Source organism: Urocitellus parryii, chromosome 16 (assembly GCF_045843805.1).
Source record: "Urocitellus parryii isolate mUroPar1 chromosome 16, mUroPar1.hap1, whole genome shotgun sequence".
Lineage (NCBI taxonomy): Eukaryota > Metazoa > Chordata > Mammalia > Rodentia > Sciuridae > Urocitellus > Urocitellus parryii.
In genome coordinates this window covers 15,162,009-15,189,762 of record NC_135546.1, presented here as the reverse complement: position 1 = coordinate 15,189,762, position 27,754 = coordinate 15,162,009, and the positions used below count along the sequence as shown (strand labels likewise).

Genomic DNA, 27,754 nt, shown 5'->3' with positions numbered 1-27,754 from the left:
TGCTGCTTGTGAAACAGCTCTGGGAACACACACAGACTGAGGTCTTTGGGGGTTGTTGCTTTGTCCAGCTGCCTCGGGAAGGAGAAAATTAAAAAAAAAAAGAAAAGTCAGAGCTCCCCGCGGGCTCCCTGCCACCTCGAGTAAACTGTCCCTGGCAGTCCCCCACCGTATACAAAACGCCCTTGTCCTTTGTCCAGAGCAGTGTCTGGCGGAACCGACCTTCCTGCAAAGTCCAAGATAACAGTCACAGGGTTCGGCAAGAAAACAGTCAAGAATACGACTAAAAGCCAGGAGTGTGTGTGTGTGTGTGTGTGTGTGTGTGTGTGTGTGTCTATGGCCTGGCCGGGTCACAGGGTCACACTCGCTGGCGGGATAAAAATGAGCTACCACGGCAGTTACGAATGTCAACGGACCGCTTGATGCTTATGGGGTCCCCCCAGGAGAAAGGTCACCAGCCCGCCGGATGCTGGAAGCCACTGGGTTACATGGCCCCCCCGGCAGGGCCCCCCCAGGGGTCTGACTGCCCCCCCACCTCCCCTCTCTTTGTGTGGTGTTGGAATCTGGACTCGCCACTTGAGGTAGGTGGAGATAGAAGGTTATCTTCAGTCATCAAGTGGTGGTCGCCTTCAACCAGGTTGCGGGGGGTGACAGTGTTGGGTTGGCGAGCAGCCCCGCGCCCCTAGATGTAGGCCTCTTTGGTGGCTGAGCTGCTGGCCTGGGGCTGCTCCGGACCGTTCTCCGGGCGGACGATGTCTTCGCTGGGCTGGATCATCACCTGGATGCGCTGTGGGGACCAGTGAGGGAGGTATGAGGCTGGGTGGTGGAGGATGGATGGCTCCCTTCTTCTCCAATCCACCCTCACTCATCCTCCAGCCCACATCGTTCTTCACATAAACCAGGTACACTCCTGCCTCAGGGCCTTTGCACACACTCTCCCTCTACCAGGCACATCCTTCCTTCCAGATAGTTCCACAGCTTGCTGTCTATCTCCTTAGATCTGAGCTCAAGTGTCTTATCTTTTCAGTGAGGTCTTGTCCTGTACTTCCTAAACCCCTACTTACTTTATTTTTCCTCCATGGTAGTTACTCCCATGTTATTTCTACTTATTTTATTAATTGTTCATCTTTCCTCTGCTAGACTGGAAGCTCCATGAGGGCAGAGCTTCTGCTTGTTTTGCTCATGACAGTGTCTCCAGCATTAACAGTAGTGTCTGCCACATTGCAAATTTGCTAAGTGGATGAATCCTTGGCTACCTTTGCTACACACATCCTCCATGACTCTGCCCTGTCAGCTTTGACTCCCTGACCCTCTGCCTTTTCCACCCCCGGGCCTTTGCATGGGCTGCGTTCTCTGATGCCCTCCCTCTGCTTCTCTGCCACTTCAAGACCCAACTGCCCTTTGGGGCTCTGTAGCAGATCATGGAAAACAAAAGCTTTGGACTTGGAGTCACAAGAAAGAGCTGCATGCCCCAGCGCTGTTAATAACTTACTGCAAAGGCTGGGTAAGCAGCTTCTCAGCTTGGGGCCTCAGTTTCTCCATCTGTGAAAGGGGGAGGCTGGCCCAGCAGCCCAGGTTCTGGAAACTACCCACCACTCATCTTCCCCAAGCCTTTGGGAAGACCTTGGAGCTCCCCCTTCTGGCTGCAATTGGCAAATACATCTTCAAGGGGAACCACTTGACCTTGGCCTTGCAAGGGACGCCCTGCCCTCTACAGTCTGCTCGCCCCCCTTCCTTGGTGGAGCGATCTCTGCCTGCATGTATGCCACCAGTGTCTCTTTTCCCTGTGCACCTCCAGCAGCGCCTTGCTTCATGCAGGAATTCAATGCAATTCAACAAAGACCACCCGGCAGGGACCAGGTTGAACTTTGCTCATCCGAAAATCTGAAATCGGAAATGCTCCCAAACCTGAAGCTTTTGGAGCATTGATATGACACAACAAGTAGAAAATTCCACACTTGAATTCATGTGACAGGTCAAAGTCAAAGCAGAGATGCACTAAAAATATTGTATAAAATCACCTTCAGGTTCTGTCCATGAATACGTATATAGGAAACATATATGAATTTCACATTTAGACTTGGGTTCCAACACCAAGATATCTCATTATATATATGCAAATGTCCCAAAATCCGATCCCCCCCCCAAAAAAATCTTTAAAATCCAAAACACTTCTATTCCCAAGCATTTTGGATAAGGGATCCTCAACTATTATATTATTATATAATGATGGGGCGATGTACCTTTCCATGAGAGTCAGACCATATTTCATATATATATATATATATATATATATATATATATATATATATATATATATATATCAAGCCCATGAATGAGATCTATAGAAACACCCTCAATAAACCTGATCCCACCCTTCGTCTGCTCCAAACCCCTGCAGGCTCCTTACAACTCTCAGGATGAAGTCTAAAGTTCTTGTCCTGATTTTCAAAGCCCTTCATGATCTGACCTGTCTTTCATACATCTCCAATCTCATCTCTTACTGCTCCCCTCTACCCCTCCTCATTCTTCCCACTGGCTACACAGATGTCCCTTGAGTTCACCAAATGCAGTTTATACCCCTGGACCTTTGCACATGCCTCCTAACTTCTCCTCTCTCCCCTTCCCCTTCTAGAAACATTCTTTCTGCTTCTATCACTAAGTTTAGTTCTATCTTCATGCCTTCCCTCTTCCAGGAAGCCTTCTCTAATCCTCCTCAATCTAGGAAGAGGGCTAAGGCAGGGTTACTTGCTCCCATCTCCTCCCCACTTCATTCCCCAACGATGCCTCTCTAACACTCGTATGTCACTGGCTGTTGACTTCTCTGGGCTCCCCAGCTAGACCTTGTGTTCCACAAGGCCTGGGACAGTGTCCAGCACAGTGGGAGAAGAGGACTATCCATGGATCCCAAGTGTAGGAAAGCACTTGCCTGCTTCAGGGAGCCCTTTAAGGTGAGGAACATGTAAGCCATGTACCCGGGGATGAGGACCATGGAAGACAGAGCCATGAGCCAGCCCACGCCCTGGCCCCACTTGGGGAAAACGTAGCTTCCCATGGTGAGAGGAGTCATCTGCACAGCGCTGAAAATGAACACCCCCTGCAGAGGGTGGAGCAGAGGGAGCAGTCAGTCACCCGGACAACGAAGGTCACCCGTGACACTCCACCCTCCTCCCAAGGCTGACCCTTACGAAGGCCCAGCATCCCGGGAGTCTTGTACCCAAAGCCATTGCTGGCACATAAGATTCCTCTGTGCATAATAGAAAATGCATTTCTCTGGGGAGGCCAGCAGGAAGCCATCTCCTCTGACAAGACCCATTAGAAAGAGGGCTCCCTCCCTCCGAGCAAGGGTTAGGTGTCAGCTCCCTGCAGGCCACAGGCTGGGTGCCCTTGTGCAGGACACAGTGGGCACAATGGCCCAGCCTCCACTTCAGGGACTGTGGTGGCTTCTTTCAGGCCACCTGGATGTCACCTCCTCCTTGTGGGAGGGAATGAGAGTCTCTGAGGGTCTCCTGGTCTCCTGGGGCCAAGAGCTTGGGCTTGTGGGTCAGGCTGAGCGGCTTCGAACCTCAGCACTAACTTGCCGAGTGAGGCTGGCTGGGTGAGCCCCGGTTCCCTCGGTGGTGGAGTGAGATAATAATGCCTGTTCCACGGAGGACGGGAACGGGATGTCACATGAGCAGGTCCCACAGCAGGAGCTCAGCAAATGGTAGGGAGAAGTATTATTAAGGGACAGGGATCCAGGGGCCTCTTCCTCCAGCCTTTGCCTCCAGAAGTTTCTCTATGGAGCTGAGTAGTCGCCAGACCCAGATGGGCTGGTCAAGCCTTGTCCTTACCGCCACAATGATGGGAGTGAAGAAAGACCAGCAGAGTTTCCACCAGATGCAGGGTCTGGAGCCGACCATCTCTTGGATATTGTCATAGAATCGGTTGACACCTGTGATATCCAGAGCAAGGGTGGGAGGAATGGGTGAGCTGTAGGGACCACAGGTTCCAAGCCCAACTCCACTACTTTCTTGCACTGTGACCAGAAGCCAATCATCTAACTTCTCTGAGCTTCAGTTTCCTTGTCTGGAACATGGAACCGACGCTACTGTTATTGAAGCATTTTTCAACAGCCAAATCCCTACAGCAAGTAAGAAAGCAAGATACCTGAATGGTGAAGCTTTATACTAAGAAAAGGATACTTAGAAAATGTGTATTCCAGGGGTTGGGGATAGAGCTCAGTTCGTAGAGTGCTTGACTTGCATGCACAAGGCCTTGGGTTCAATCCCCAGCACCACCAGAAAGGAAGGAAGGAAGGAAGGAAGGAAGGAAAGAAAGAAAGAAAGAAAGAAAGAAAGAAAGAAAGAAAGAAAGAAAGAAAGAGAAAATGTATCTTCCAGCCAGGCACAGTGGCACAAGCCTGTAATCTCAGCAGCTTGGGAGGTTGAGGCAGGATGACTGAAAGTTTGAGGCCAGCCTCAGCAACTTAGTGAGGCTCATTCTAAATAAAATATAAAAAGGGCTGGGGATGTGGTTCAAGGGTTAAGCACCCCTGGGTGCAATCCCTGGTACCAAAAAATAAAGAAAAAATAAAAAATAAAAATAAATAAAGAAAAATAAAAATAAAGAAAAATAAAGAAAAAATAAAAAATAAAGAAAGAAGGAAAGAAAATGTGTCTTCCCTGCTCCTAATGCCCCTCCCACCTGACATCCCTCCCAGCCATTTCTTCCATGGCTTTGCTAGAAGGAGAAATGTTAGCTTGTGTTAGAAATGAATTTATTTAGCTGTTCTTTTCAAATCTACTAAACATGGGGGCCTCCTGTGTTAATCTCACTGAACGGTTGTGGAAACTAAATAAATTACTGCGGGGAAAAGGGATTTGGTGTTTAAACTGCATTGTTGAGAGATGATTGAAAAAAGGAATGAATGAGTGAATGAATGAATGAATGAATGATGGTGCTCACCGTAAAACCAGGAAATGGAGACACATTCAAAGAACACGAGGAACAGCAGGCTCATGCCACTGGCAGAGTAGTAATCGAAAAGTTTGAAGACATAAATACCCCCCTGCAAGAGGAAAAGAGGGTGAATGCAGATCCGCTTCCCCGCCCCCAGCACCCCATGCACTCCGCTTCAGAGCCTGAAGAGGCTGGGATTAGGCTACACTACAGCAAGAAAGCTCTAGGGTGGATTAGAGCAAGGACTAAGGGCCCTGTAAGCATGACAGGATGAAGATGTTCACTTTATGGGGACTGGGAAGAAAATGTCCAGGTGGTAGAGGGAGACACCCTACTTCTGGTAGGGCTGGAGGGCAGAATGAGGACTTGGTGACCAGAGAGATCTTTCCATAGAGAAGATCAGTCATGCCTTTTCCCTACTTAAAACCTTCTCTGGCTTAAAGAAGATAATAACATAAATAACTGGTGAGATATCAATTCAAATCAAATTGAATCCAAATGCCCCCAGGGTCTGGCATGGTCTAGTTTTGCACCCCATCTGCTGCCCTCACTCCCTCTGGGTCCACGATGCAGACTTTCTTCCTCTCCATGAAGGTTTCCAAGCTGATTCTCACCTCTTGGTCTTTGCACATGCTTTGCTTTTTTACCCTGGATCCTCCTCTGACTGGCTCTTCCTCACTATTTAAATACCTGATCAACCTGCCCTGATCACCTTGTCCCAAGTAGAGTCCCTCTCAGGCCTGACGGTCATTTTCTATCCTGTTATCCCCCTTTTTTTGTGAATGCAGGAATGGGGAAACAATGACTCTGGATCAGAACTGTATTTAGAGCCAGGGGTCATTGGTGGATCACAGATGAGTCCCAGAAGCTGAGCTTATGGTTTTAGAGCATTTATATTTATTGTACAATTCACTGATTATGTGCATACCTCCCAACTAAACTGGGAGGGCCTGGAATACAGAGCACACTCCTCATGAATATCAATACAAAAAGAAAAGTGACAATGAAAGGAGACTTTGGGCAGTGTCAACCTCAAAGGTCCAACTCCAACTTGATGATCTCATGGATGAGGGCCTTTTGCATGTCCACTCCAGGAAACAGTTGCTGGTGCCCAGGATGAGTTAGGTGCTGCCACTCTGTGGCTTTTTCCTATACTTTCTGGCTCCATACCTGTGTCTGTCACCAGCCCGAGGCCCTGTCTAACTCCTTGCTCAGCACAGTTGGAGCACAGTGCAGGGATGGAAGGTAGTGACTGACTGGGATGGTGATCGAGGCCCTGGGGCAGCTCTGGGGTGCGTCAGGTGACCACTGAACCCACCTGGGTGATGTTAGAAAGGCCGATCAGGTAGGAGATGATGCAGACGGCAGCAATGAAGAGCTCTCTGCGGTTGCGGAGGAGTCTGGGGTACTCGTCCACCAGGGCGGTGATGAAGCCCTCCACGGTGCAGAACTGCAGGGGGAACAGAGGTCAGCTATCTACAGCAGTCCCAAGCCCCATCACCCAAAGCCTGTCCCTGGAGGAGAAAACAGGAGGCCCAGCAGCAGAGAGAGATCAGGGCTAGGACAACCCCAGGATCCAGCCTGACTTTGCCTCTGGCTCACTTTGCAAACTCAGAGAGCAAAATCCCTCTGGGCTCAGCCACCTCTCCCATTTTCCACTTCCGGGAAATGGGAGAGTGGCCGAGTTGTTTCCTAAAGTATCATACAGTGGAACATTCTAGGGGTCTGGAATTCTTGGTCATCTTCTTGCGGGGCTGAAGGGTGGCCTCCTTTCTCTATTTTTTCTTGGACTAAGGAGGCTGGGGGTGGGAGGGTGCTTGAAGGGGGACCCCTCACCTGGCTGTCGATGCCCAACATCAGTAGCATGGAGAAGAAGAGGATGGCCCAGAGGGGAGAAATGGGCAGCTGGGTCACTGCTTCCGGGTATGCCAGGAATGCCAGCCCAGGGCCTGTGGGGGGGAAGAGCAAGCAAGACAAAGGGTATTGAGCACCTATGGTGTACCCACATACCATTCGCTCTCCCAGCTTTATTTCAGTTCATTTTCTCAGTGAGTGTCATCAGCCACTTAGGAAACAGAGTAGGCGACCCAAATTTGTGGTTCATCCAGATTGGTAAGAAGCCGCCACCATCATCCCAATGAGGGATTGCAATGATCTGGCCAGGAGTCGGGATAATGTAGGTTCAGAGAGGTGCAGATGGAGAGATAGGAGCAGAGGACAGTGTAGGAGTGGTACTGGTATGGGCTAGCTTGTGGGGTGAAGCTCAGGGGTGATGCTGAGTTTCTGGCCTGGGTACTGGATGGGAGACCCCTCTGGGATGGGGAACACAGGGGTGGAGAAGGCTGGGGAGGTCTGGTAGGGACATACTGTATTTGAGTATAATAGTTCAGGGGGAAATCCTGGAATGAGCAGGAAAGAGACTAACCTCTCTGTGTCTGGCTCTGAGAGTGGGGCGGAAATGGTGGTGAATGGAGAGTTCCAGAGTCATAAGATGGGAGCTGCCCTTGTAGGGGAGATTAGAACCCCAGCTGGGAACTGTTCCCTCCCACATGACCAACCTAGTTCTCTAAGGGACAAGTTATGTGTGTCACCTCTCTGAGTCTCAAGGGCCTCTGCAAATGCACACAGTGAGTCCCTCCTGAGGACTGCTTGCACAGGGAACCAGGTGACGACTTTCCTCTGGCCCTTGTCATTGACAACGGTGTGGAGAGCAGGGTGGGTACAGCCCACGTAGTGAGAATATTTTTGAAGCCAGGACAAAGGCATGAATTTGGGGGACTCTGTATCATGGAAGGAATCACGTTCCAGGTGGACACAAATGTATATTCCTGGTGACCGCACATGCCAGGGGGGTTAGCTTTCTCCTTCCCCAGCAACCGGGGCCCTCCATGGGGTGTCGCTGACCTGAGGCCGCTACATCAGCAATGGACCTCTTGGTGACATGAGCCATGAAGCCCACGATGGAGAAGATGACAAATCCGGCGAACATGCTGGTGCACGAATTGATGCAGCACACGATGATGGAGTCCCTGGAGAGAGGGAGGGGCGGGGTCAGGGAGGGCGGGGCTGTCAAGAAGGCGGAGCTAGCGGGCAGCAGTTATTCAGGGGCGGGGCTGGGAGGAGGGTACCTGGGAGGGTGTCTACAGGTTAGGGTGGCCCCAGAATCTTAGGTCCCAGAGCAAGCCAGGGTAGGGCGCAGCCAGAAGGGTCAGGGAAAGGCAGAAGCTGGAACAGGTGACCATGAGGGAGTGTATCAGAAAATAACTCAAGAGGGCATGAGGTCAGAGAGGGACCTAACAGGTTGACCACCAGGGGGCGTGGCTGCGAGTGGGTGTGGTCATGGGTGGGCGTGGCCGCGGGTGGGCGTGGTGATAAAGGGGTGTGGCCGGGAAGGAAGGGGTTTGCACCTGTAGACGTTGTTGTGGAAAGAATTGTAGCTTCCAAGGGCGATCAGGGATCCCAGGCCCAGCCCGTAGGAGAAGAAGATCTGGGTAGCTGCATCCAGCCACACCTATGGGCAGAACGATCAAAAATGATCCACTGTATTACAGCCACAGCCCCCTGGGGTCTTTTTATTTTTTTAAGTTTTTTATGGACTTTTTTTTTTTTTTTTTGGTATGTGTGGTGCTGAGAATCGAACCCAGTACCTCACACATGCTAGGCAAGCACTCTGCCACTGAGCCACCACCCCAGCCCCTTGGGGTCTTTTTCAATGTGCTCACCAACCAGCGCTACCTAACAACGACCCCAGTTTGCATGCGCACATCAGAGAGGGGCAGTAACTTGCAAGTGGGGGTTCAGGACTCAGGTTTGCTCTTAACCTGGGCTCTGCTTTCCGGGGTACCCCCGCCAGGAGCACAGCTCACCTCGGAGTCCGACAGCTTGCGGAAGTTGGGGGTGATGTAGAAAAGGATGCCCTCCTTGGCCCCGGGTAGCGTCACTCCACGGAAAAACAGAATGATAAGCATGATGTAGGGGTACGTGGCGGAGAAGTAGACCACCTGCGAGGAGAGGAAGTGGCCGGTCGCACTTGCTCCAAAGCTCCAGCGCTTTTCCTAGCTCTGGGCTTTGGATCCAGTTCTTCTTCCAGGAAGCCCTCCTGGATTCCTAACCTGCTCTGCTTGGCCACTTTTCTGAAGCCCCTCCCCACATTCTGAACCAATCAGCTCAGCACCTAATTTTTCCCTTCTTGTTAGGAACATTTTTTTTTTTGAGGGGGGGGAGGTGTGGGGAAAGGTACCAGGGATTGAACTCAGGGGCACTCGACCACTGAGCCACCTGCCAGCCCTATTTTGTATTTAGAGACAGGGTCTGCCTGAGTTGCTTGGTGCCTCGCCCTTATGAATGCTGACTTTGAACTTGTGATCCTCCTTTCTCAGCCTCCTAAACCAATGGGATACAGGCATGGGACATGGTGCCCAGCTGTTGGGAACATTTTTAAATCACACACACACACACACACACACACACACACACACACACAGCCTTCAACAGCTCCAAGAATAAAAGTTACATGAGAGACAGGACTTATATTTTCACCTGTCTGCTCTTCAAATACCTAGGACAGTCCATGGTATACAGTAGACACTCTATAAGTGTCTGACAATTATGTAACAGCATGGATGTTAACATTCTAGTGTTCCTCCTGTGAGACTCCTCTAGGCATGTCTGTTTACATTTTCTTTTTATTTTATTTGTAATTTTTTTTAGTTGTAAATGGACACAATGCCTTTATTTTATTTTTATTTTATGTGGTGCCCAGCATTGAACCCAGTGCCTCAGGCATGCTAGGCAAACGCTCTACCACTGAGCCACAAATCCTGCCCCTGTTTACATTTTCTTACAAAAGGAGACTCAAATTTTGCAGTTGTCTATTTGCTTAACAGGCTTAAGGTTGAGAACCACAGTCCATACGGTTTTGTTTACTAAATAGATTTTCACTGTTTCATGAACAATATGATTGTTCATTATAGAAAGTAGTCCCTGGGGAAATCTCTCTATTTTTAAGTCCTCCCACACCCTGATGTTACCATTTAGGTTACTTCCAATTTTATGTGAATTTAAATACCACATGGAACATCTCTGTATATGAATCTTGATTTACAAAATTATTACACCACTCTTGGGAAATATTTCTGGCAGTGGGATCACTGATGAAAAGGAATATGCTTCTCTAAGTCTCTTGATCCCTCTTGCCCGACTGGTTCTGGAAATGGAATTCTATTCAGCATTACCGAGGCTTCCTGGCAGTGCCTGCCCTAAGTAGAGCAATATTAAAAATTATGATTTTGTCAGTTTGGTCATCAAAAGGCTGACGCTGTGTGAAATTGCGTTTCTGAGCTCACTAGTATAGAAGAGCAATTTTCAAGTTCAATGACCTTTGGATCTCAGAGTCTCCCCTATTTCCATGCCAGCATGCTTTTTTTTTTTTTTTTTAACTACTTTCATCTCCCTGATTTGACTCTAGGATCCTTCAGGATTAGGAAAGGCAATCTTGACCCTCTAGAAAAACCACTGCACTTTGAGTTAGGCAAAGGGGAATTCAGCATCAACTGTATTACCTACAGGCTGTGGGACTTTGGGTCAATGTCTTATCCTCTCTGAGCCTCACTTTGTCTTCTCTGGAAAATGGGTATAATCACCCTTGCTACTCAGAAATTTTGATTGTATGAGGACATACAACCTGCTTAAAATACGTTGGCTCGATCTAGTACTTCCCTGTGTCTTCTATGTTCAACATGGAGCCAGGCACACAGTAAGCATTTAATAAATGCATATTGATGACACCTCCAAAAGATGCAGCTAGGAGGCCCTACTCTCTGTCCCCCAAAAGTACAGTCTCCTAATGTACAGGAAAACAGGAATACATTTGGGCAAACAGTCTACCACTGAGCCATATCCTCAGCGCTACTGCAGAAATCCTTGATATCACCTCCAAATGATTATAATTAATACTATGTGTCAAGTGAGCATTCTGCACAAATTAGCCCCCTTTGTAACAACCTTGTAAGATACTGTTATTGGGACCATTTTAACAGGGGAGGAGACAGAGGTTCAGAGAGGTCAAATGACTTGCCCAAGAGCACAGAGCTAAAAGCAGGGGAACTGAGATTCAAATTCTCTTCCAAAGCCTTCAAACTCTACTCTTTTTTGCTTCTTAAAGTGAGATTGGGGGGCTGGAGTTGTGGCTCAGTGGTAGAGCACTTGCCTAGCACTGGTGAGGCTCTGGGTTTGATCCTCAGCACCACATAAACAACAACAACAATAACAAATAAAATAAAGGTTAAATTCTTTATAAACAAAAATTCTTATAAAACGAAATGAATGACAATCTCCTTTGTTGGAGATTTTGCTTTGCAGAATCACCAGCTCCTTTGATTCTCGTAACAAACCAATCGATGGGCATCGTTATTAGCTCAATTTTACAGAACAGGAAATTGAGTTTCAGAGAGGTAATGTGTTTTGCCTGAGGTCACAGGACCCACAGATAACCAAGTCAGAATCCAAACTCACGACTAGAATACAGAGCCTTAGTCATTAACTATTCATCTGTCTGTCCCTGAGTCAGAATGTGAACTTTTTATCTCTGAGGACTCAGCGCCGAGGATAAAGCTTGGCACAAAGTAGATGCTTAGGAAAAGTGTGTTCAGTAGTTCTTGAGCAACATTTCTCTCCTGTTTTGTGATGGCCACCAGACCCAGTGGAATCTCATGGGATTCAGGGTGAGGCTGATGCTATACTAGGGCTTGACTTGCATCTCTTCTTTCAATGCTCACAATTGATCTAGAAGGTAGGGGATCTTATAGTTCTCATTCTGCAGAGGAGACTGAGCCCCAGAGAGCTAAAAGAACCTGCTTCACTCAAGGTTAGATGGGGCTCCGGGGAAAGCACTCATCCATGCCCAGGATACAGATCCTCTCCAGTCCCATCCCTCCATCCCCTCTTTGCATCCACATCCCCTACCTTTCCGGTCCAGCCAACACCCTTCCAAATACAAAAATACACAAGGATCCAGGCAATGGCCAGGGTGATGGCTAGCGGCCAGCGGATCTGACCTGGCTTGTCCAGCCCGTCTGTCATCTGATGCATGTTGCGCCTGGTGGAACAGAAGAGAGAAGTCATGTGGGTCAGAGGGAGCTGGAGGGACCCTGGGGTGCCCCGGGCATGAGCGCAGACAATATCCTCCCAGGGGGAAAGAGCAGACCTGCTGATCCCTGCAATTTGGATGGAGACCATGAAGATTGTTACAGAAATCACTAGAAAAGCACTGTTTGGGGAAGAGGTCAAAGAGAGCAGGACCTGCGGGGCCTTAGTTCAGCAGCCATAATTGCTCACCTGGACCTGGGGCCACAGCGGCCTCCTGGGGGACCCAACCTTTGCTTTCACTCTGCCACCACTGCGGCCCCAGGGATCCTTCTAAACTGCAAGTTTGACCATCTCAATTTCCTGCTTAAAATCCTGCAAAGAAGAGCTCCCTTTTGTTTCCCAGAATAAAACACTCACTCCCTGGAGGCCACCCAAGGTCTTGGGAGCCGGCCCCTGCTTCCCCCTCTGGTCTCAGCACTTACCAACAGCTCCCTCCGGCACCCATCAGGCTGAATCCCCATCTGTACTCAGCCTGCTCTCTGCACCTCCCAGCCCACTCTGCCCTCTGCCAGCACCTGCCTCGCCAACGCCATGATTGGTCCAACCTCTTCCCTGGGGCTCCTGTGTGTCCCTCCCCATGGCCCCCATCACCTGACACTGCTGTTGCCTGTTTGCGTACCTGGGTCTACGATCACATTGGCACATAGTAGGTTCTCAAGAAATGTTTAAGGAATAAAAGGTTGAATTGAAGTCGGGGGACAAAAGGATAGTTAGTGTAAATTTATAAATGATTGGGTCACATAGGAGAGAAGGGGGCTGGTTGGAAAGGAAAGGAAATCAAATGCTAATACCTCTAGAGCCCGTCCCCCTCCTCCTCCACCTGTTGCCAAGGTTACCTGCCTACGGGAACTGTTCCTCCCAAGAAGTCGTTAATGAGTTAATGCAGTCCCTCCTGTGTGGCTCCTTTCCTGCCTGTTTGGGCAGACATGGAAGGGTACCCCTAAAAGTCTTCCTTCCCCACCTTTTGGCCCACCTGTTGGTCACTAGAGAAAGGACATGAGGACAAAGAAAATCTAAAACCTATAAAAGGGGCAGGACACCCAGCTCCGGCGCCCCTTTACTGTGGAGAAGCCTCTCTCTATTCTATCCTTTAAATAAAACTTGCTTTCCACGCTCGCCTCGGCATTTCTTGGGGTGTTCAGTCTGCAACATCTGGGGAACTGGGACTCGGTGCTGATGGATTCTCATCACCAGCATTGGAATGAAGCCTGCAAACGTGTTTGAGAGAGCTCCACGTGGGAGATGCTGGTGAGCAGGACCAGCCAGAGCAGAATTTATTTATTTATAAAGGAAAGTGACTCTCAAGGACATCGCACGGCAGAGAGACTAGGCATTGGGCTGGGTTTGTGGCTCAGTGGCAGAGCGCTCGCCTAGCACGTGTGAGGTCCTGGGTTCCATCCTCAGCACCACATAAAAATAAAATAAAGGTATTCTGTCCAACTACAACTAAAAAGTAAGATTTTTTTTAAAAAAAAGAGACTAGGCATTGCTTGTTCTGACCACACCTGCTGGGAATAGCTTATCCCCGGTGTTCCAGAACCTTCTGGGTTGCTCCCAGATCCTTCAAAGATGCCCATCACAGGGGCTTCCTTTACGCCAAAGAGAAGAACCCAGGGCTGGGGCTGTGGCTCAGTGGTAGAGCACTTGCCTAGCATGTGTGAGGCCCTGGGTTCGATCCTCAGCACCACATAAAAATAAATAAATAGAATAAAATTATTGTGTCCATCTACAACTCAAAAAAAAAAAATGAGGTGAACTCAGGGGTTGCCAACCTCTCCAGGTGACCCTTTGGGCTAGGTGGGTCATTCCCTTCCATTTACCCCTCTGCATCCACACTCTGTGATCTCCTCTGCCCTGCACTGTGCCCCAAGAGGCTGACTGCTACACTGGGGCGGGGGGTGTCCCCTTGCCCTTAGGATTCTGATTGGGTTGATGAAGGGGAGGCCCTGGCAGGATATGGGGGGACAGGAGGAGAGAGAGACCAGGGGAGTTACCCTCCCTGCTGGACTGTGGCTTTGTCCAATAAGGGGTTTTCTGCTGGAGGCCATTGGTCAAGTGGCCCTTCACAGTCTGGCGCCCTCTAGAGGAAGAAATGGCTTGAGTTCCCTGTGCCCTGCCCACACCTCTGGAAGTACCACTGTCACCCGGTTCCTGCAATACTCTTTTTTTTTTTTTTTTTGGTGGGACTGGGGTCTCAGGGATTGAACCCAATGGCGCTTAACCACTGAGCCCCATCCCCAGCCCTTTTTTGTATTTTATTTAGAGACAGGGTCTCGCTGAGTTGCTTGGAGCCTCACTTTGGCTGAGGCTGGCTTTGAACTTGAGATCCTCCTGCCTCAGCCTCCGGAGACACTGAGATGACAGGTGTGCACCACCGCATCCGGCTTGCATTACTCTTTGGAGGGTGCCTTTGCTGCAAGGCCCTGCCAACCTGCCCTCCCTGTCCCCCACGGATGGTCCCACACTCACTCCCAGAATTCCACCACGGCGCTGGTCATGTTGGTGGTGTTGACCATGCTGTAGTTAGAGAAGCAGCGGTCCGTGTTCCAGGGGTTGTCACACTGTTTCCAGGGCAGTGTCTGCAAGGGACAGAGTCATGAGGACAAAGCTCGATAAGCCCCCGAGGGCTAGCAAAAGGGTCCTGCTCCTCTTATCCACCCTCAACTGTCCCCTGAGCCTCCTCAGAGCCATCATCCCACCTCTCCTTCTCAGCAGCTCTGGGAGGCAGGTTAGCCCTGTGATTCCCATTTGATAGATCAGAGGGGGACAGCAATTTGCTTGAGATCACACAGCTACTAAGTGTCAGAGCCCAAATCTCAACCTCACTCTGCTCACTCTGAGAACCAGCCTTCTGAGCTATGCTATCAAGATGCTGTGTCCACCCTGAAGTCACTTCCCAGCTATGTGACCTTGGGCAGAAGACCTCTCTATTTGATTCTCTGCATGGTGACAATGAGAGAGAGCACAGTGCTTTCTCTCTGCCAGGGCTGGCTCTAGGCACTTGGCAAGTATTTGCTTCTTAACCTTCACAACAACCTAATGCGGTGGGTTCAGTTTGGATTTTTTTCCATCTTCTGTGGTAAAATATGTGTCACAGAATATTATATACCATGTTGATGATTTCTTTCTTTTTCTTTTTCAGTACTGGGGATGGAACCCAGAGATGCTTAACCACTGAGCCTCATCCCCATCCCTTTTTATATTTTATTTAGAGACAGGGTCTCTCCGAGTTGCTTAGGGCCTTGCTGAATTGCTGAGGCTGGCCTCCAACTAGTGATCCTCCTGCCTCAGCCTCCCCAGCCGCTGGGATGACAGGTGTGCACCACTGCACCTGGCCCCAAATCATGATCATTTTAAGTGCAGTGACATTAAATACATCCAAAATATTGTGCTCCTGTCACCACCAGTCATCTCCAGAATTCTTTTCATCCCCATTGTACAGTGAAGTCCCCATTCCCTTCCCCGGTTCCTGGCAGTGTCCATCGTGCTTTTCATCTCTACGTGTGTGATGACACTAGGGACCTCAGATAAGGGAAATCAGACAGCATTTGTCTCTTGGTGATGGCTTCTTTCACTTAATATACCGTCCTGAAGGCTCATCTTGGAGCAGGCGTCAGAATTCCCTTAATATTTTAAAAAGGCTGCCTGCTATTCCACTGAACAGATGGGCTACATTTTGTTCCCTTGTCCGTCACTGATGGACAGGTGGGTGGCTCCCGCCCGCTGGCTGCTGGGATAACGCTGCTGAGAACTGGGGTGTAGAGACGCTTCTCTGGGTCTCTTGTGACTCTGCTACCAATTCTTTGGGGGTGTGTCTGGAGGATTCGATGTTGGCCCCCACCAAGGCTCCTGGCCAGAGAAGGTGCTCAGTGCCCAGTGCCCAGTGCTTCACCACCGCAGGGAGACGTGGGCTGCAGAAGCCAGACCACACCCTTGACCCCTTGAGCAATGGCTCTGCCTGCAGAATGGTGGGTGGTCCCAGTGGACACAGGATGTGCTTGGGGTCTGGTCCCCGGCGGGAGCCGGAGACAAAAGGGGCCACTCACCGTGGTGAAGGAGTTGTACAGGTAGTAGATGGCCCAGGAGATGATGACGATGTAGTAGATGTTCAGCCAGAAGGACAGTACGGCGGCGGCAAGTCCCACACCTGGGGACAGAAGACACGGTCACCACCTCCACTGCGTACAGTCCCGAGAGCCGTTGCCCGGCCTGTTCCACAGCACAGGGGACATGATTGACCTTGGAGTTGGGCCTTATGGGGGACACTGAGGCTAGGAGAGAGGCAGTGACTGGTTGGAGGTCACATGTACCTGTGCCAGGGCCCGGTCCAGGCTGGCGGCAGGTGGGATCCAAGGCATGGTAAGCACACGTTCCATAAGTGATATCAGGTGTCACTAGGCCCCTTGCCATGGATGCTACTCTGCTCAGATGTGCACAGAGCCTCTCCCTCTTAGCGAGCAGAGGGGCTGGGGGTGTTGGTCCCATAGGCTGCAGGCAGGGGCAAAGGCACGCCCCCAGCGCCCTGCTCCGCACACTCACCCTTGAACATGGGGGCCAGCTTCCACACGCCCAGGCCCCCGATGGATGTGTACTGGCCCAGGGAGCACTCCAGCAGGAAGAGGGGGACCCCCGCGAAGATGAGCGTCAGGAAGTAGGGAATGAGGAAGGCCCCTGCGGAATGGAGAAGACGCACGCTCATGGCCCTGAGGCTTTGGGGAACCCGTCTCAAAGGGAACCCCACCAGGATTTCCTTATACCCTGCCTCCAAAGCAGCATCCAAAGCCCCACCCGGAAGCTAAGGGGTGTCCTTTGCTCAAAATATATCCCTGTTGTTTTTGAAATTAAAAGATGAGGCGGGCTGGGGTGGTGGCTCCGTGGTAGAGCCCTTGCCTAGCACGTGTGAGGCACTGGGCTCAATCCTCAGCACCACATAAAAAAGATAAATAAACAAAGTTATTGTGTCCATAGCTAAAATTTAAAAAAAAATGAGAGAGAGAGAGAGAGAGAGAGAGAGAGAGAGAGAGAGAGATGAGGGCCAGGCAGGGTGGGCACATGTCTGTGATCCCAGCAGCTCAGGAGGCTGAGGCAGGAGGATCCTAAGTTGGAGGCCAGCCTCAGCAACTTAGCGAGGCCCTGTTGCAAAATTTTAAAAAATAATAAATTAATTAAAATGGATGGGAATGTAGCTGAGTAGTAAAGGACCCCTGGGTTCAATTCCTAGTGCCAAAAAGAAAAAAAAAAGGTAAGACTTTAGATGTCATGAAGCAAGAAATAGGATTCTTCAGGATTTGGATTCTTCAGGGAGCCTTTCCCGCTAAGAATGACCCAGAAAATGCCGAAGCGGGACCCTCTCTTGTGGGTCCCGTCCCAGATGGGAGATCCCCAGGCCACCACCTACCGCCACCATTTTTCCCGCAGAGATAGGGGAACCTCCAGACATTGCCCAGGCCGATGGCATAGCCCACGCAGGACATGAGGAAGTCGAAGCGGCCCTTCCACGTGTCCCGGTCGGGAAGGTCCCCGGCCTTCTTCTGCACTTTCACCACCAGGGTCTTGGGCTTGTCGTTGGCCATGGGGGCCTCGCTGACTTCCGTGGAGATCTGCCCATCGGCCAGCTTGCTGCCATTGGTGGCCATGTCTCTGAATCTGGACACGGGGGTCCTGGCGGATGGACGTGCGATGTCGGCCCCGGTCCACGTGGACAACAGCTTTGCGGCTGAAGGTTACTCTGGGGGGGGGGTTCAAGCAAAGATAAGTGACAAGATTCAGTGATAAGATCCTCATCTTGGCCTCCAAAGATGCCAAGGGGATTTGTTCTGCCACAAGGTCACCGTGATCAGGGCAAGCAGCGGAGGAGCTCCCACGGGGGCTGCATGCAGAGGTGTCCTGGCTGCAGGTGGTGGGGGAGTGGTGGGGTCTGGAGGTGCTGAGACCTGTGCATAACCCACTTTACTACTTCTGAGCTGTGTGACTTTGAGTAAACTTGTCAACCTCTCTGTGCCCCACTCTCCCTAGCTTTCAAAATAAAGATAACAATAATACATCCTTTATTGGGTTGTGGAGAAGCCCTGAGTCTGTACTTTCAAGAAAGTCTGCAAGAAAAGATTTCTACACAGGAGGCCCAGTCTCTGTCTCTCAACTGAGAAAGGATCACTGGCTTTGATGAGCTATTTTAGCCCCTGGTCAACCCCATGGTGTCCTACCCATACTCTGTGCCCTTCCCGTTTCTTTAAATTCAAAGGGTGCATGGGGTAGAAGACAGGAGTACAAAGCCAGACTCAGACCAGTCCTGAGTTCCAATCTCCTGTCTGCCTGACCCTGCTGGAGTACTGTGACTTAGTACTTTTACTCGATACTCCCATTGCATGCTTTTCTTGATGGCTCTGAACCTCAGTTTCCCCACCTAGGAAACGGGGTCAAATCTCTCTGACTAGCAAAGTTGTGGTGAAAGAAAAAAATGAGCTTTTCTGGCTGCGAGGGTGTCATTCCCCTGCCTGGCTGGGTGGGTGGACTTTACCTGGTGGTTTTTTATGGTGGGTCAGATCCAAAATGGCTCCCTCTGCTGGAGAAAACCTGCAAAGCAAATAAAAAGGGGGAGAGGAGAGAGGGTAAAGGCACAGGCAGGGCTGAGGGTAGCTTCAGGCAGAGGGTAGCCAGGGGACAGGATGCTGCCAGGAGATCTGGGCTGTGCATGTGTCTGCGGAGTGTCCCCAGCCAGGGGACTGCAGCATGGAACTAGCCCACAGCGTGCTGGGAACATGCAGGACATAGGACAGCCGTGGAGGTGGGCGCGAGGGCATGTGAGGAAGATGTTCCATAATTTTATCAGAAGGAAAAGAGAAACCAACAAGGAGGCTGCAGGTCCTCAGGCCCCACTAGGAGTCAATGAATGCAGCTGATACTTTTCTTTCTTTTGTAATATATTAAAAATTGAACCCAGGGGCACTCAACCACGGAGCCATATCCCCAGCCCTGTTTATTCTTTATTTTGAGACAGGGTCTCACTAGATTGCTCACTACATTGCTGAGGCTGGCCTCAAACCTGTAATCCTCCTGCCTCAGCCTCCCCAGCCGCTGGGATTACAGGCATGTGCCATGGTGCCCAGCTTAAAGTTTAATCTAGCTGATATTTTTCTCTATCCTCCATCCAGAATTTGCAGAAATGTTATACAAGAGCATGTAAGAACATGGGGGAGAGTGTTGCTGAATGAGATAAGCAGATTTTGAAAACTTGTTTTCTTAATGATCCTGTTTTTGTCCTTGCACCAGATCTGTTCATTAAGACAAACAGAAACAAACAAAAATAATCACACGGGCAGGATATACCCCAAGATGTCAACAGTGACTCAGTTTTGAGTGATATTTGGTTTTCTTCTTTGAGCTTTTCTAGAATGTTCCAAAGAAGTGGGTTTTGTTATTGTCATTGTTGGGTTTTAGTACCAGGGATTGAACTCAGGGGCACTTGCCCAGCGAGCCACATCCCCAGCCTTATTTTGTATTTTATTTAGAGACAGGGTCTCACTGAGTTGCTTAGTGGCTCACTTTTGCCGAGGCTGGCTTTGAACTTGAGATCCTCCTGCCTCAGCCTCCCAAGCTGCTGGGATTACAGGCCTGCGCCACCACCACACCCAGCAACCATCTAATTTAATCAACAAAATGGCAAAATAAACTTATGGAACCCTCGGAACCGATTGCAGCACGTGGAGGAAGCACTGCCCTGTGGATTCTCAGATGTAGTTGAGCCAAAGCAATGGGTGGCTGCGGGCCCTGGGCCTTGTGTCCTGACCCAGATGACCTCCTCCCCTTGGCTCTGCCCCAAAGGGGACCCCCAGTTTTCTGTGCACTCACCCTCCAGCCCCTCACATGCAGTACCCATTACCAAACACCATCGTCTCCTCCTAGGGTTCACGGAGACCCAGAGCACCTTCGGCCAATCCATACTGTGCTGCCACCCCTGCTTCTTGTCCTCAGGGATCACCCGCTCAGTCTGAGATCTTCCACGGCCCACAGGCTTGTCATGGACACCCGTCTAGATCCTAGCATGGGCATGGCCACAGCAGAGAGAGTCCTGGGCCTGGCCAGGGGCCCTCCTCCCATGCTCAAGAATAGAGGGAGTAGGAGGCAGCTGATCCTGAAGTCCACCAAGGAGCCTTGGGATATGCAGGCGACAGTAGCCTCAGGAAATGGCGGAAAGGCAAAAGTGGAACCCTTCTGGGAGATGAGGTCATCCATGAATTGTCATGACCACAATGCCTTCAATTGTTCCAACCATCTCATCTTGTGGATTCCAGCGGCCATATTTGTTCCAACTGATCCAATCACCTCAGCCTGGGACTGATCACCTGACCTAGGCTAACCAATCAAATCCTTTCCCTGGGATTTTGGCATGTGATTAAGGAAGGGGCAGGCTCAGAGTGGCTCTGGAACTCTGAGGCAGCCATCTTTTGCCTATCAGAGTAGGAGAGAGAGTTGGTCGGCTGAGGAGGAAGAAAACAGAGATCAAAATGGAGGGAGAGAGTCTTGAAAGCATTCTGGTGTGCAGGTCCAGATCTCCTTATGCTTTTGGATTTTATAAAACATAGGTCAAAAGTGTCCCCTAAAATTCATATACTAGAAAGCTAATCCCCATGCCAAGTGCCGAGAGGTGGGACATTCAAGAGATGATTAGGTCATGGGGTAGATTAAATGGATTTTATTATTGTTGTTCTTGTTTATGAGAGTGGGTTTGTTACAAAAAGCCATTTTAACTTTCTCTTGCTCTCGCTGTCCTGCCATGAGATGAAACAGTACGAAGGTCCCCATCAGACGCTGGTTCCTCCATCTTGGACTTCCCACCCTCCAGAGTCAGGAGCCAGCACATTTCTGTTCATCATAAATGACCCAGTCTGGGGTATTTTGTGATAGCAGCATAAAGTGGACTAAGGCAGCGCCCCTGGCCATACATCCTTGCTGACACTGGATTTCAGATTCCTGGTACCATCTTGAATCTCTGCCTGGCCCCTCTGGCAAGTCCCAGTCACGAGTTCTTCTCAACACCCCCTCGTGCCAAGCCCTGAGGGATCAGAGATGGGGACTGTTCTGAAGAGCTCTGGGTGAGGGGGACACACCTGATGTGATTTCCAGAATAGGGGGACATGTATTTGGATTCAGCCAAATGCCTATTACCCCCTAGCAAGACCCACCCACCCATGCATGGTTTCTCTCTTTGAGAAAATGAAGCATAAATGAAGACAGAGGAATTGAAACCCTGAACGAACACAATCAATGCTTCTGTGACGATTCGGGACTGAGAAGGCTCTTCCCCTTATCCTGCAGCAGGATCACCTCGGTGCTGAGCCAGGGACTGAGCCTGGCTCTCTCCGGCACCTAGGAATGCTGGATGATTTACCCTGCCTTGCTGATCCTCTTCTGTGAAATGGGAGAATTATAATAACCATGTCTCCCTCCCAGGGATGCGATGACTAAGTGACTTCATGCATAGGACGCGTGTTAAGTAATGCCTGTCACCCAGTTAGGTCCTAGGAAATCTCAGCCATTTATGTCCCTGTGATTGTTACCATTGATGTATGGGCTGGTGGTTTTCAACCCAGCATGCCTCGATTCCCAGAAGGCCACCAGCAATTATGATAATAACAGCAGCTAACACTTGCCACGGGCTTCCTACTCAGGTCTCTCAGCATTTTTCAAAATCCCAAGGGGAATCATTCTTTGAGTTCCCCATAGGGAACACAAGTGAAGAAAAAATACCTCATCTCTTTGGGTGGCTTTCTACCAATTCATCCCTCTGGGCCAGCCACAAGCCAGGAGTGGTACCCGTGTGTGTTTGGTTAATGGAACAAAGAAAGATTCTGTTATAAATAATTTGGTTAAAAAGAAAAGCGTCCATGGGAAGATGTTGGAAAGGCAAAAGTGGAACCCTTCTGGGAGACGAGGTCATCCATGAGTTGTCATGACCACAATGCCCTCAATTCCATCCAGGGGCATCTCAGGAAGGGCCAGGGCAGAGCTATTTGGGAATTTTAATTGCTGATACCAGTTAATGTGTCACTTCCCTTTCTTATGAAAATCCGCAGGCAGAAAAGCAGAGGTGTGCGCAAGTTCAGGTAAAGGCAATGTCTTTCTAGAACATTCCTTGTCTCTGCTTATCTCTGAGGCAGAAGAAACTTTTTTTTTTTTGGTACCAGGGATTGAACCCAGAGTGCTTAACCACTGAGCCACACCCCCCCAGCCCTTTTTAATATTTATTTTGAAACAGGGTCTCACTGAGTTGCTTAGGGCCTCGCTAAGTTGCTGAGGTTGGCCTCCAACCTGCAATCCTCCTGCCTCAGCCTCCTGAGCTGCTGGGATTACAGGTGAGCACCACCACTGTGCCCAGCCAGAAAAAAAAATACTCTTTGCAAGTTGTTACTTCCCCTTTCCTGAGACACAGATCTGTGCCTGGAGGCTCTTGGGGACAGTGTTGCAGAACAGCTCTAGGAGATATATGTGTCTGTAATGTCTTTGCAAGGGCCAGGTTGTGACCCTTCTTGACTTGCAGGTAAAGCAGGGGGAAGAACACTTCCTGCCTCTTGATGATTGATCTGCTTCCAGAGTCTTCTATTCTTGCTCATCTGAAGATGGAGAATCTGCCCACACATTCCTCTGGGTGCTTGACACACCACCCTGGACTGAATTCCACCGTAAGCCACATTCAAAAGGGCACAGTGCATACAAGACCATGAGTGACAAGTCCTCTTCTCTGTCACCGACTCACTCACGCCTTCATTCATCCAGCAGGTCCTCACTGAGCCCGTGCACAGGGCTGAAATGGCCGCAGAACAGTTTTGAAAGCGTTTTGCATTCTGAGCTACACCCTGGTCACCACGGTTTGCATCAGCAAATTGACAACTTGCCAGCAGCAAGATGCATTCTGTGCATATTTACGGAGGGCCTACTCCGTGCATGGAGCTGGTAGGGACAATTAGAGCCTAAGGATTAACAGGACAAGGCCCCTGCCTTTCACAATGTTATGGCCTCCAAGGGGAAACACTTCTCCCAACAGCTCACCATAATATCCTGTGATTCAAGTGCTGCAAGAAGCACAAGAACAAGGGCTGTGGCTGTGGCTCAGTGGTAGAGTGCTTGCCTAGCATGTGTGAGGCACTGGGTTCGAGTCTCAGCACCACATATAAATAAATGAATAAAATAAAGGTCTATCAACAACTAAAAAAATATTTAAAAAAAGAAAAACAAGTACAAGAGCAAGGCAGTGTGGGCCTGGAAGGAGTTAACTGAGTCTGAGAAGGCATCCCAGGTGAGGACGATTGGAGCTGGGTTTTGAAGGTTGAATAGGAGTCTATCTGCCTTCAAAAAGGGAAAGGGCATCCCCAGTGGATGGAAATGCACAAACAAAATCTGCAGGTACCAGTACCTAACAAGGACTGCTACTGTCCTCTGTACTTATATAATACATTAATAAAAATGTTTTAGGGCTGGGCTGGGGCTCAGCGGTAGAGCGCTTGCCTAGCGTGCATGAGGCACTGGGTTCAATTCTCAGCACCACATTAAAAAAATAAAATAAATAAAATAAGGCATTCTGTCCATCTACAACTATAAAAAATTAAAATAAAATAAAAATGTATTAAAGTGTTGTGGAGGGAAGGGGTGAAATAAACTCGAGCCAGGGAGGTGATAAACCTCCCTGTGATGCCCCATCCTTCCTCTAAGCAAGCTCTGTGACCAAATCCTAAAGCCATGGCTCAAAATGGGGCCGAACCGAGCAGAAAGAACACCTCTGCCGATCCCTGAATGAGGAGATGCTTTGTGAGAAAAAGAAAACATGTGGAGTTTGGAACACCCAGATCAGAAGTGGCAAAATGGGTCAAAATGGGCCCTTGGGCTTGTTTTATTTGGCCAGATCCAAAAAAAAAAAAAAAAAAGGAAGAAAAAAATTCAGTTTGAATTAGGAGCCAGAAATATGACACTCGGAGGTACAGCAGAGAGGACAGCAAAACAGCAAGTGCAAAGGCCCTGGGGCGGGAGAAAGCTGGTTTGTGTTTGAAAGACAGCATGGTCAGGTGGCTGGAGCGCACAGAGAGAATAGAGCTAGCCAGAGGTGGTGGGCCTTTTCTTCTAAAGGGATGGGAGATGTGGCATAGACTGAGGAGTTTCACTCAGGCTGCCCCAAAAAGACTGCAGTGGGGGGCAGGAATGGATGCAGAGAGGCGCCTTCAAAGCTTTGGAATCCAGGCAAGAGATGATGGAGACTTGGATGGTGGCAGGCAGGGCCCAGGTGCTGGGGAGGGGCCTGGGGGTCTCTTCTGGAGACGGAGACCTGCAGGCCTGGCTAGTGGGCTGGCTGTCAGCAGCCCAGCCCTGGGACAGGCCAGGGAGAAGGGGAATGTGTGGACACTCTTTCTCTCTCTCTGTCCCATTGCATCAGAGGGACAGGCGACTGCGTGGGGTGGGGATCTAGGCAGAGATTGAAAGGCCAGGGCCTGAGTCTCAGGGCTGGCATTGTCCCAGGACAGGACGGGGGCCATGAGACAGAGGGGCTCCAGGAAGAGGGGAGGAGGGGGAGGGGAGGGGGAGGGGAGGGGGGAGGGGAGGAGGGGGAGGGGACGGAGGGGAGCAGAGCCTGGGTGAGGAGGCCCAGCTCCCTCCCGCTCCGATTGGCTCCCGTTCTGTAATTACAGAAATTACAGAGCCTTGCTTCAGACTGCAATCGCTCCACTTGCCTTTATTTCTTTTTGAAATGCAGCGGTTTAAGGCGGTAAAAAAAAAAAAAAAATTAATATGGGGTCTGGCTTCATGCCAAGCCGAAACATAATGGCGTCTTTTCTCCGCTTTGAGGGAAGAATGCTCTGCTGGAACGAGGCTTTAGTGAGCATCTGCTGGGTACCCAAACCCACGCCAGCTCCTATCAAGGGAGAGGAGCCAGCATTTATTGAGCACCTATTGTGTGCCGGGCCACGTCACGGATGCTTTATCTACTGGGTCTCCTGGGTCCCTGCAAATCGAGAGGCGCTTCGATGGCTGCGCAGATGAGGAAACTGAGGCTGTCAGCCTGCAGCTGTGGTGGAGGAGTGTCATGTGGCTTAGCAATTCAGGGCTTTGCTACTCCAAGGGTGGTTCTCTAAGGGACAGGGACAGCATCCATGTCCCCCAGGGCACCTACCAGGAATGAAGACTCCGAGGTCTGATTGCAGATCTAGAGAATCAGAAGCCGATTTGGAACCAGGTTCTGTAGCAGGCTCTGACTATGAGATAAGATGACCCTGAGTATTTCCCGGGGCTTGGCCCCTGTCCCTGTGTAAGCACCGGCTGGATATCGGTTTTCCTCTCCTGCAAATGTGGACCCTTGAACTTTGCAGAATAGCCCGTGGAATTAGAAGCGAGATGATGCCTGGGAAGGGGCTGGTAAGCATGGAGAGCCTGGCTCACAGGAAGTGCAGGGGGGTGGAAAGGCAACTCGGGCTTCCATTCAAAGAGCTGAATGGCTGTGCGAGGGCTTTGTGGTAGCAAAACAGTGTGCAAGGCTGGGGGCCAATTAATAGCTAAAGATGGCTGCAGTTTACAAATGAAGAAAAAGGCTCAGAGAGGGCTGGCAACTGGCTCAATGTCACACAGCATAAGAATGCTTTGGTCCTTCCAGACTCCCCATTCCTTGCCCCACTCCCAGTCCACGGCGTGCTCTTACTCAAGGGATGGAGGAAAGACTCTCCACAACTCACTGCAAGGCTGGACTGCCTGGATCCACCTGAGAGGTACCTGCAGACTCAGGTACATTTCTTAGTCTCCTATGCAGGGTGCTTGCTCTTCATAGCTTCTCACTGGGACTTGCAAGTGATTCACATTGTTTTTCCCCTCTCAAGGATTTTGTTCCCTTATCAATGAGATCAAGAGAAACCACTTCACACCGAGTGTGAACTTCCTAGCTCCAAGCCCAGCCCAGGAAGCACTAAATACACCGAAGCAAAAACGATCATTACTCTCCCATTTTGCAGATGATATGAGCTTCGGAGAGGCCACACACCTGCCCGGGGACTTGACCCAGGCCCTCCGACTCACAGTCACCTGCTTTCCTAGGCCTTGGCTTTTGTGAATTCTCTGAAGCCATTACACTATGTGGCCTTGTGACTTAGCTGAGCCTGCCATGCGGGACCAAAGTGGCAGAGCCATGAGCATGTGGCTCGCCAGGCTCCCCTGCCCAGGGACCAGTGGAGAGGCTGAGGCTCCAGCTCTTCCAATCTGCTTTCAGCTTCTGAGGGCTGGGCAGGGTGGTCACCCCCAAAAGCACAATGATGGAGAAGCTAAGGGCGCCCCCACCCCAACACCCCAGGGCAGAAACAGCATCACCTTCCAAATCACGGGATGCCCGCGCCCCATCACCATGGCGGTAACCCCAGGGCTCTGTGTCTCCTGCAGCTGCATCCAGATGAGGATGCCTCGCATTTTATCAACAACCGGGAAGGAACCGAAAGAGCACAGAGGACCTGGAGGACGTGAGCTGGACCTGTCAACATGCCCGGGCCCTCCCAAAATGCTTCCTGTCCATGACTTGATATTATCAATACAGCCCCATCTTAGTGATGGGTAAACTGAGGCACAGAGATTAAAGTGGCTTGCCAACGGTCTCTAAGGGAGAAGATAGGAGCAACAAGACTCGAACCCAGGCAATTAGGCTGCTGTGCGTATGGCTCTGATGGGGGGCTCTGCAGGCCCCTCACCTTTGATGGGTGCAAGTGGCCCATCCGAGGCAGGAGGCTTTCTGCAGGACAAACCCTGCAAGGAAAAGCCCTGCTGCTTTTTTGGGGGGTGTACCGGGTACTGAACCTAGGGGTGCTCAACCACTGAGCCACATCCCAAGCCCCCTTTATTTGTATTTAGAGACAGGTCGCGCTAAATTGCTGAGGCTGGCCTCCAATCTGCAATCCTCCTGCCTCAGCCTCCCAAGTCACCAGGATTTCAGGCGTGCACCACTGCGCCCCTGCTGCTGGTTCACAGGAGTCTCTGTGAGGCCACCTGAGATTCTGGCCTGGCAGCCCTTAATGGGCCGTGGAGCTGGAGGTTCTAGTATGCGTCTCCCAGGAGGCAGCTTGTCCTGGGGGTAATGCTCCCCTCCTGGAAACCCCAGCTCTTCTTTAACTGCAGGCCTATGCCTTGTAACAGCCGGACCCAGCCCTATAGGCCTATCCGTGGGAAGAGTGCATCTCTAAGGCTAAGCTGGGAAGAGAAAGGGCAGATGGTTATCTTAAGACCCTAGAGTCCCACAAAGAGGAGTTTGAACCTTCACCTTACACCTTCTTAGCTGTGTGGCCTTAAGTCAGTGCCTTGCCCTCTCTGTACCTTGGTTTCCTTCTGTGTGTGAGCAGAGGAGTCGAACTCTGATCTCTAGCACCCCTTCTGAACTCATCCTCTTTGTCTCACTCACACCATCCATGGCTTGCTAGCATCTGTGCTGCCCCCCCAAGTACCTGCAATGCCAGGCTGCACCTCACTATGTCATGACAGTTTTCAATCCAATCCAACCTGCCTCCACTGTGCGCCTCCAGGGAGTCAGCCCCCACATGCTCTCAGGACAGTTGGAAGAGGGGCCCCTGACAAGCACCATCTAAGCTCTTCCCCAGTGCTCAGAGGACATCAGGTGAGCTGGCCACTCTAACCTGCTAGGCTCCCCTTCAAAATGCTT

At 50.4% G+C, this 27,754-nt stretch overlaps 1 protein-coding gene across 1 annotated transcript; it reads right to left on the bottom strand.

Annotated features, from left to right (window-relative positions):
• Positions 1-679: 679 nt before the first annotated feature.
• On the bottom strand, positions 680-17,720 carry Slc6a1 (solute carrier family 6 member 1). Its single transcript, XM_026383095.2, has 14 exons — positions 17,483-17,720; positions 16,624-16,755; positions 16,131-16,231; positions 14,554-14,663; positions 11,902-12,034; positions 8,805-8,939; positions 8,346-8,449; positions 7,843-7,967; positions 6,775-6,887; positions 6,257-6,388; positions 4,945-5,047; positions 3,831-3,931; positions 2,927-3,094; positions 680-784 (listed from the first exon to the last, which is right to left on the bottom strand). Exons 1-14 carry the CDS (start codon positions 17,718-17,720, stop codon positions 680-682), a joined length of 1,800 nt encoding a protein of 599 aa, XP_026238880.1.
• Between the last annotated feature and the right edge of the window lie 10,034 nt (positions 17,721-27,754).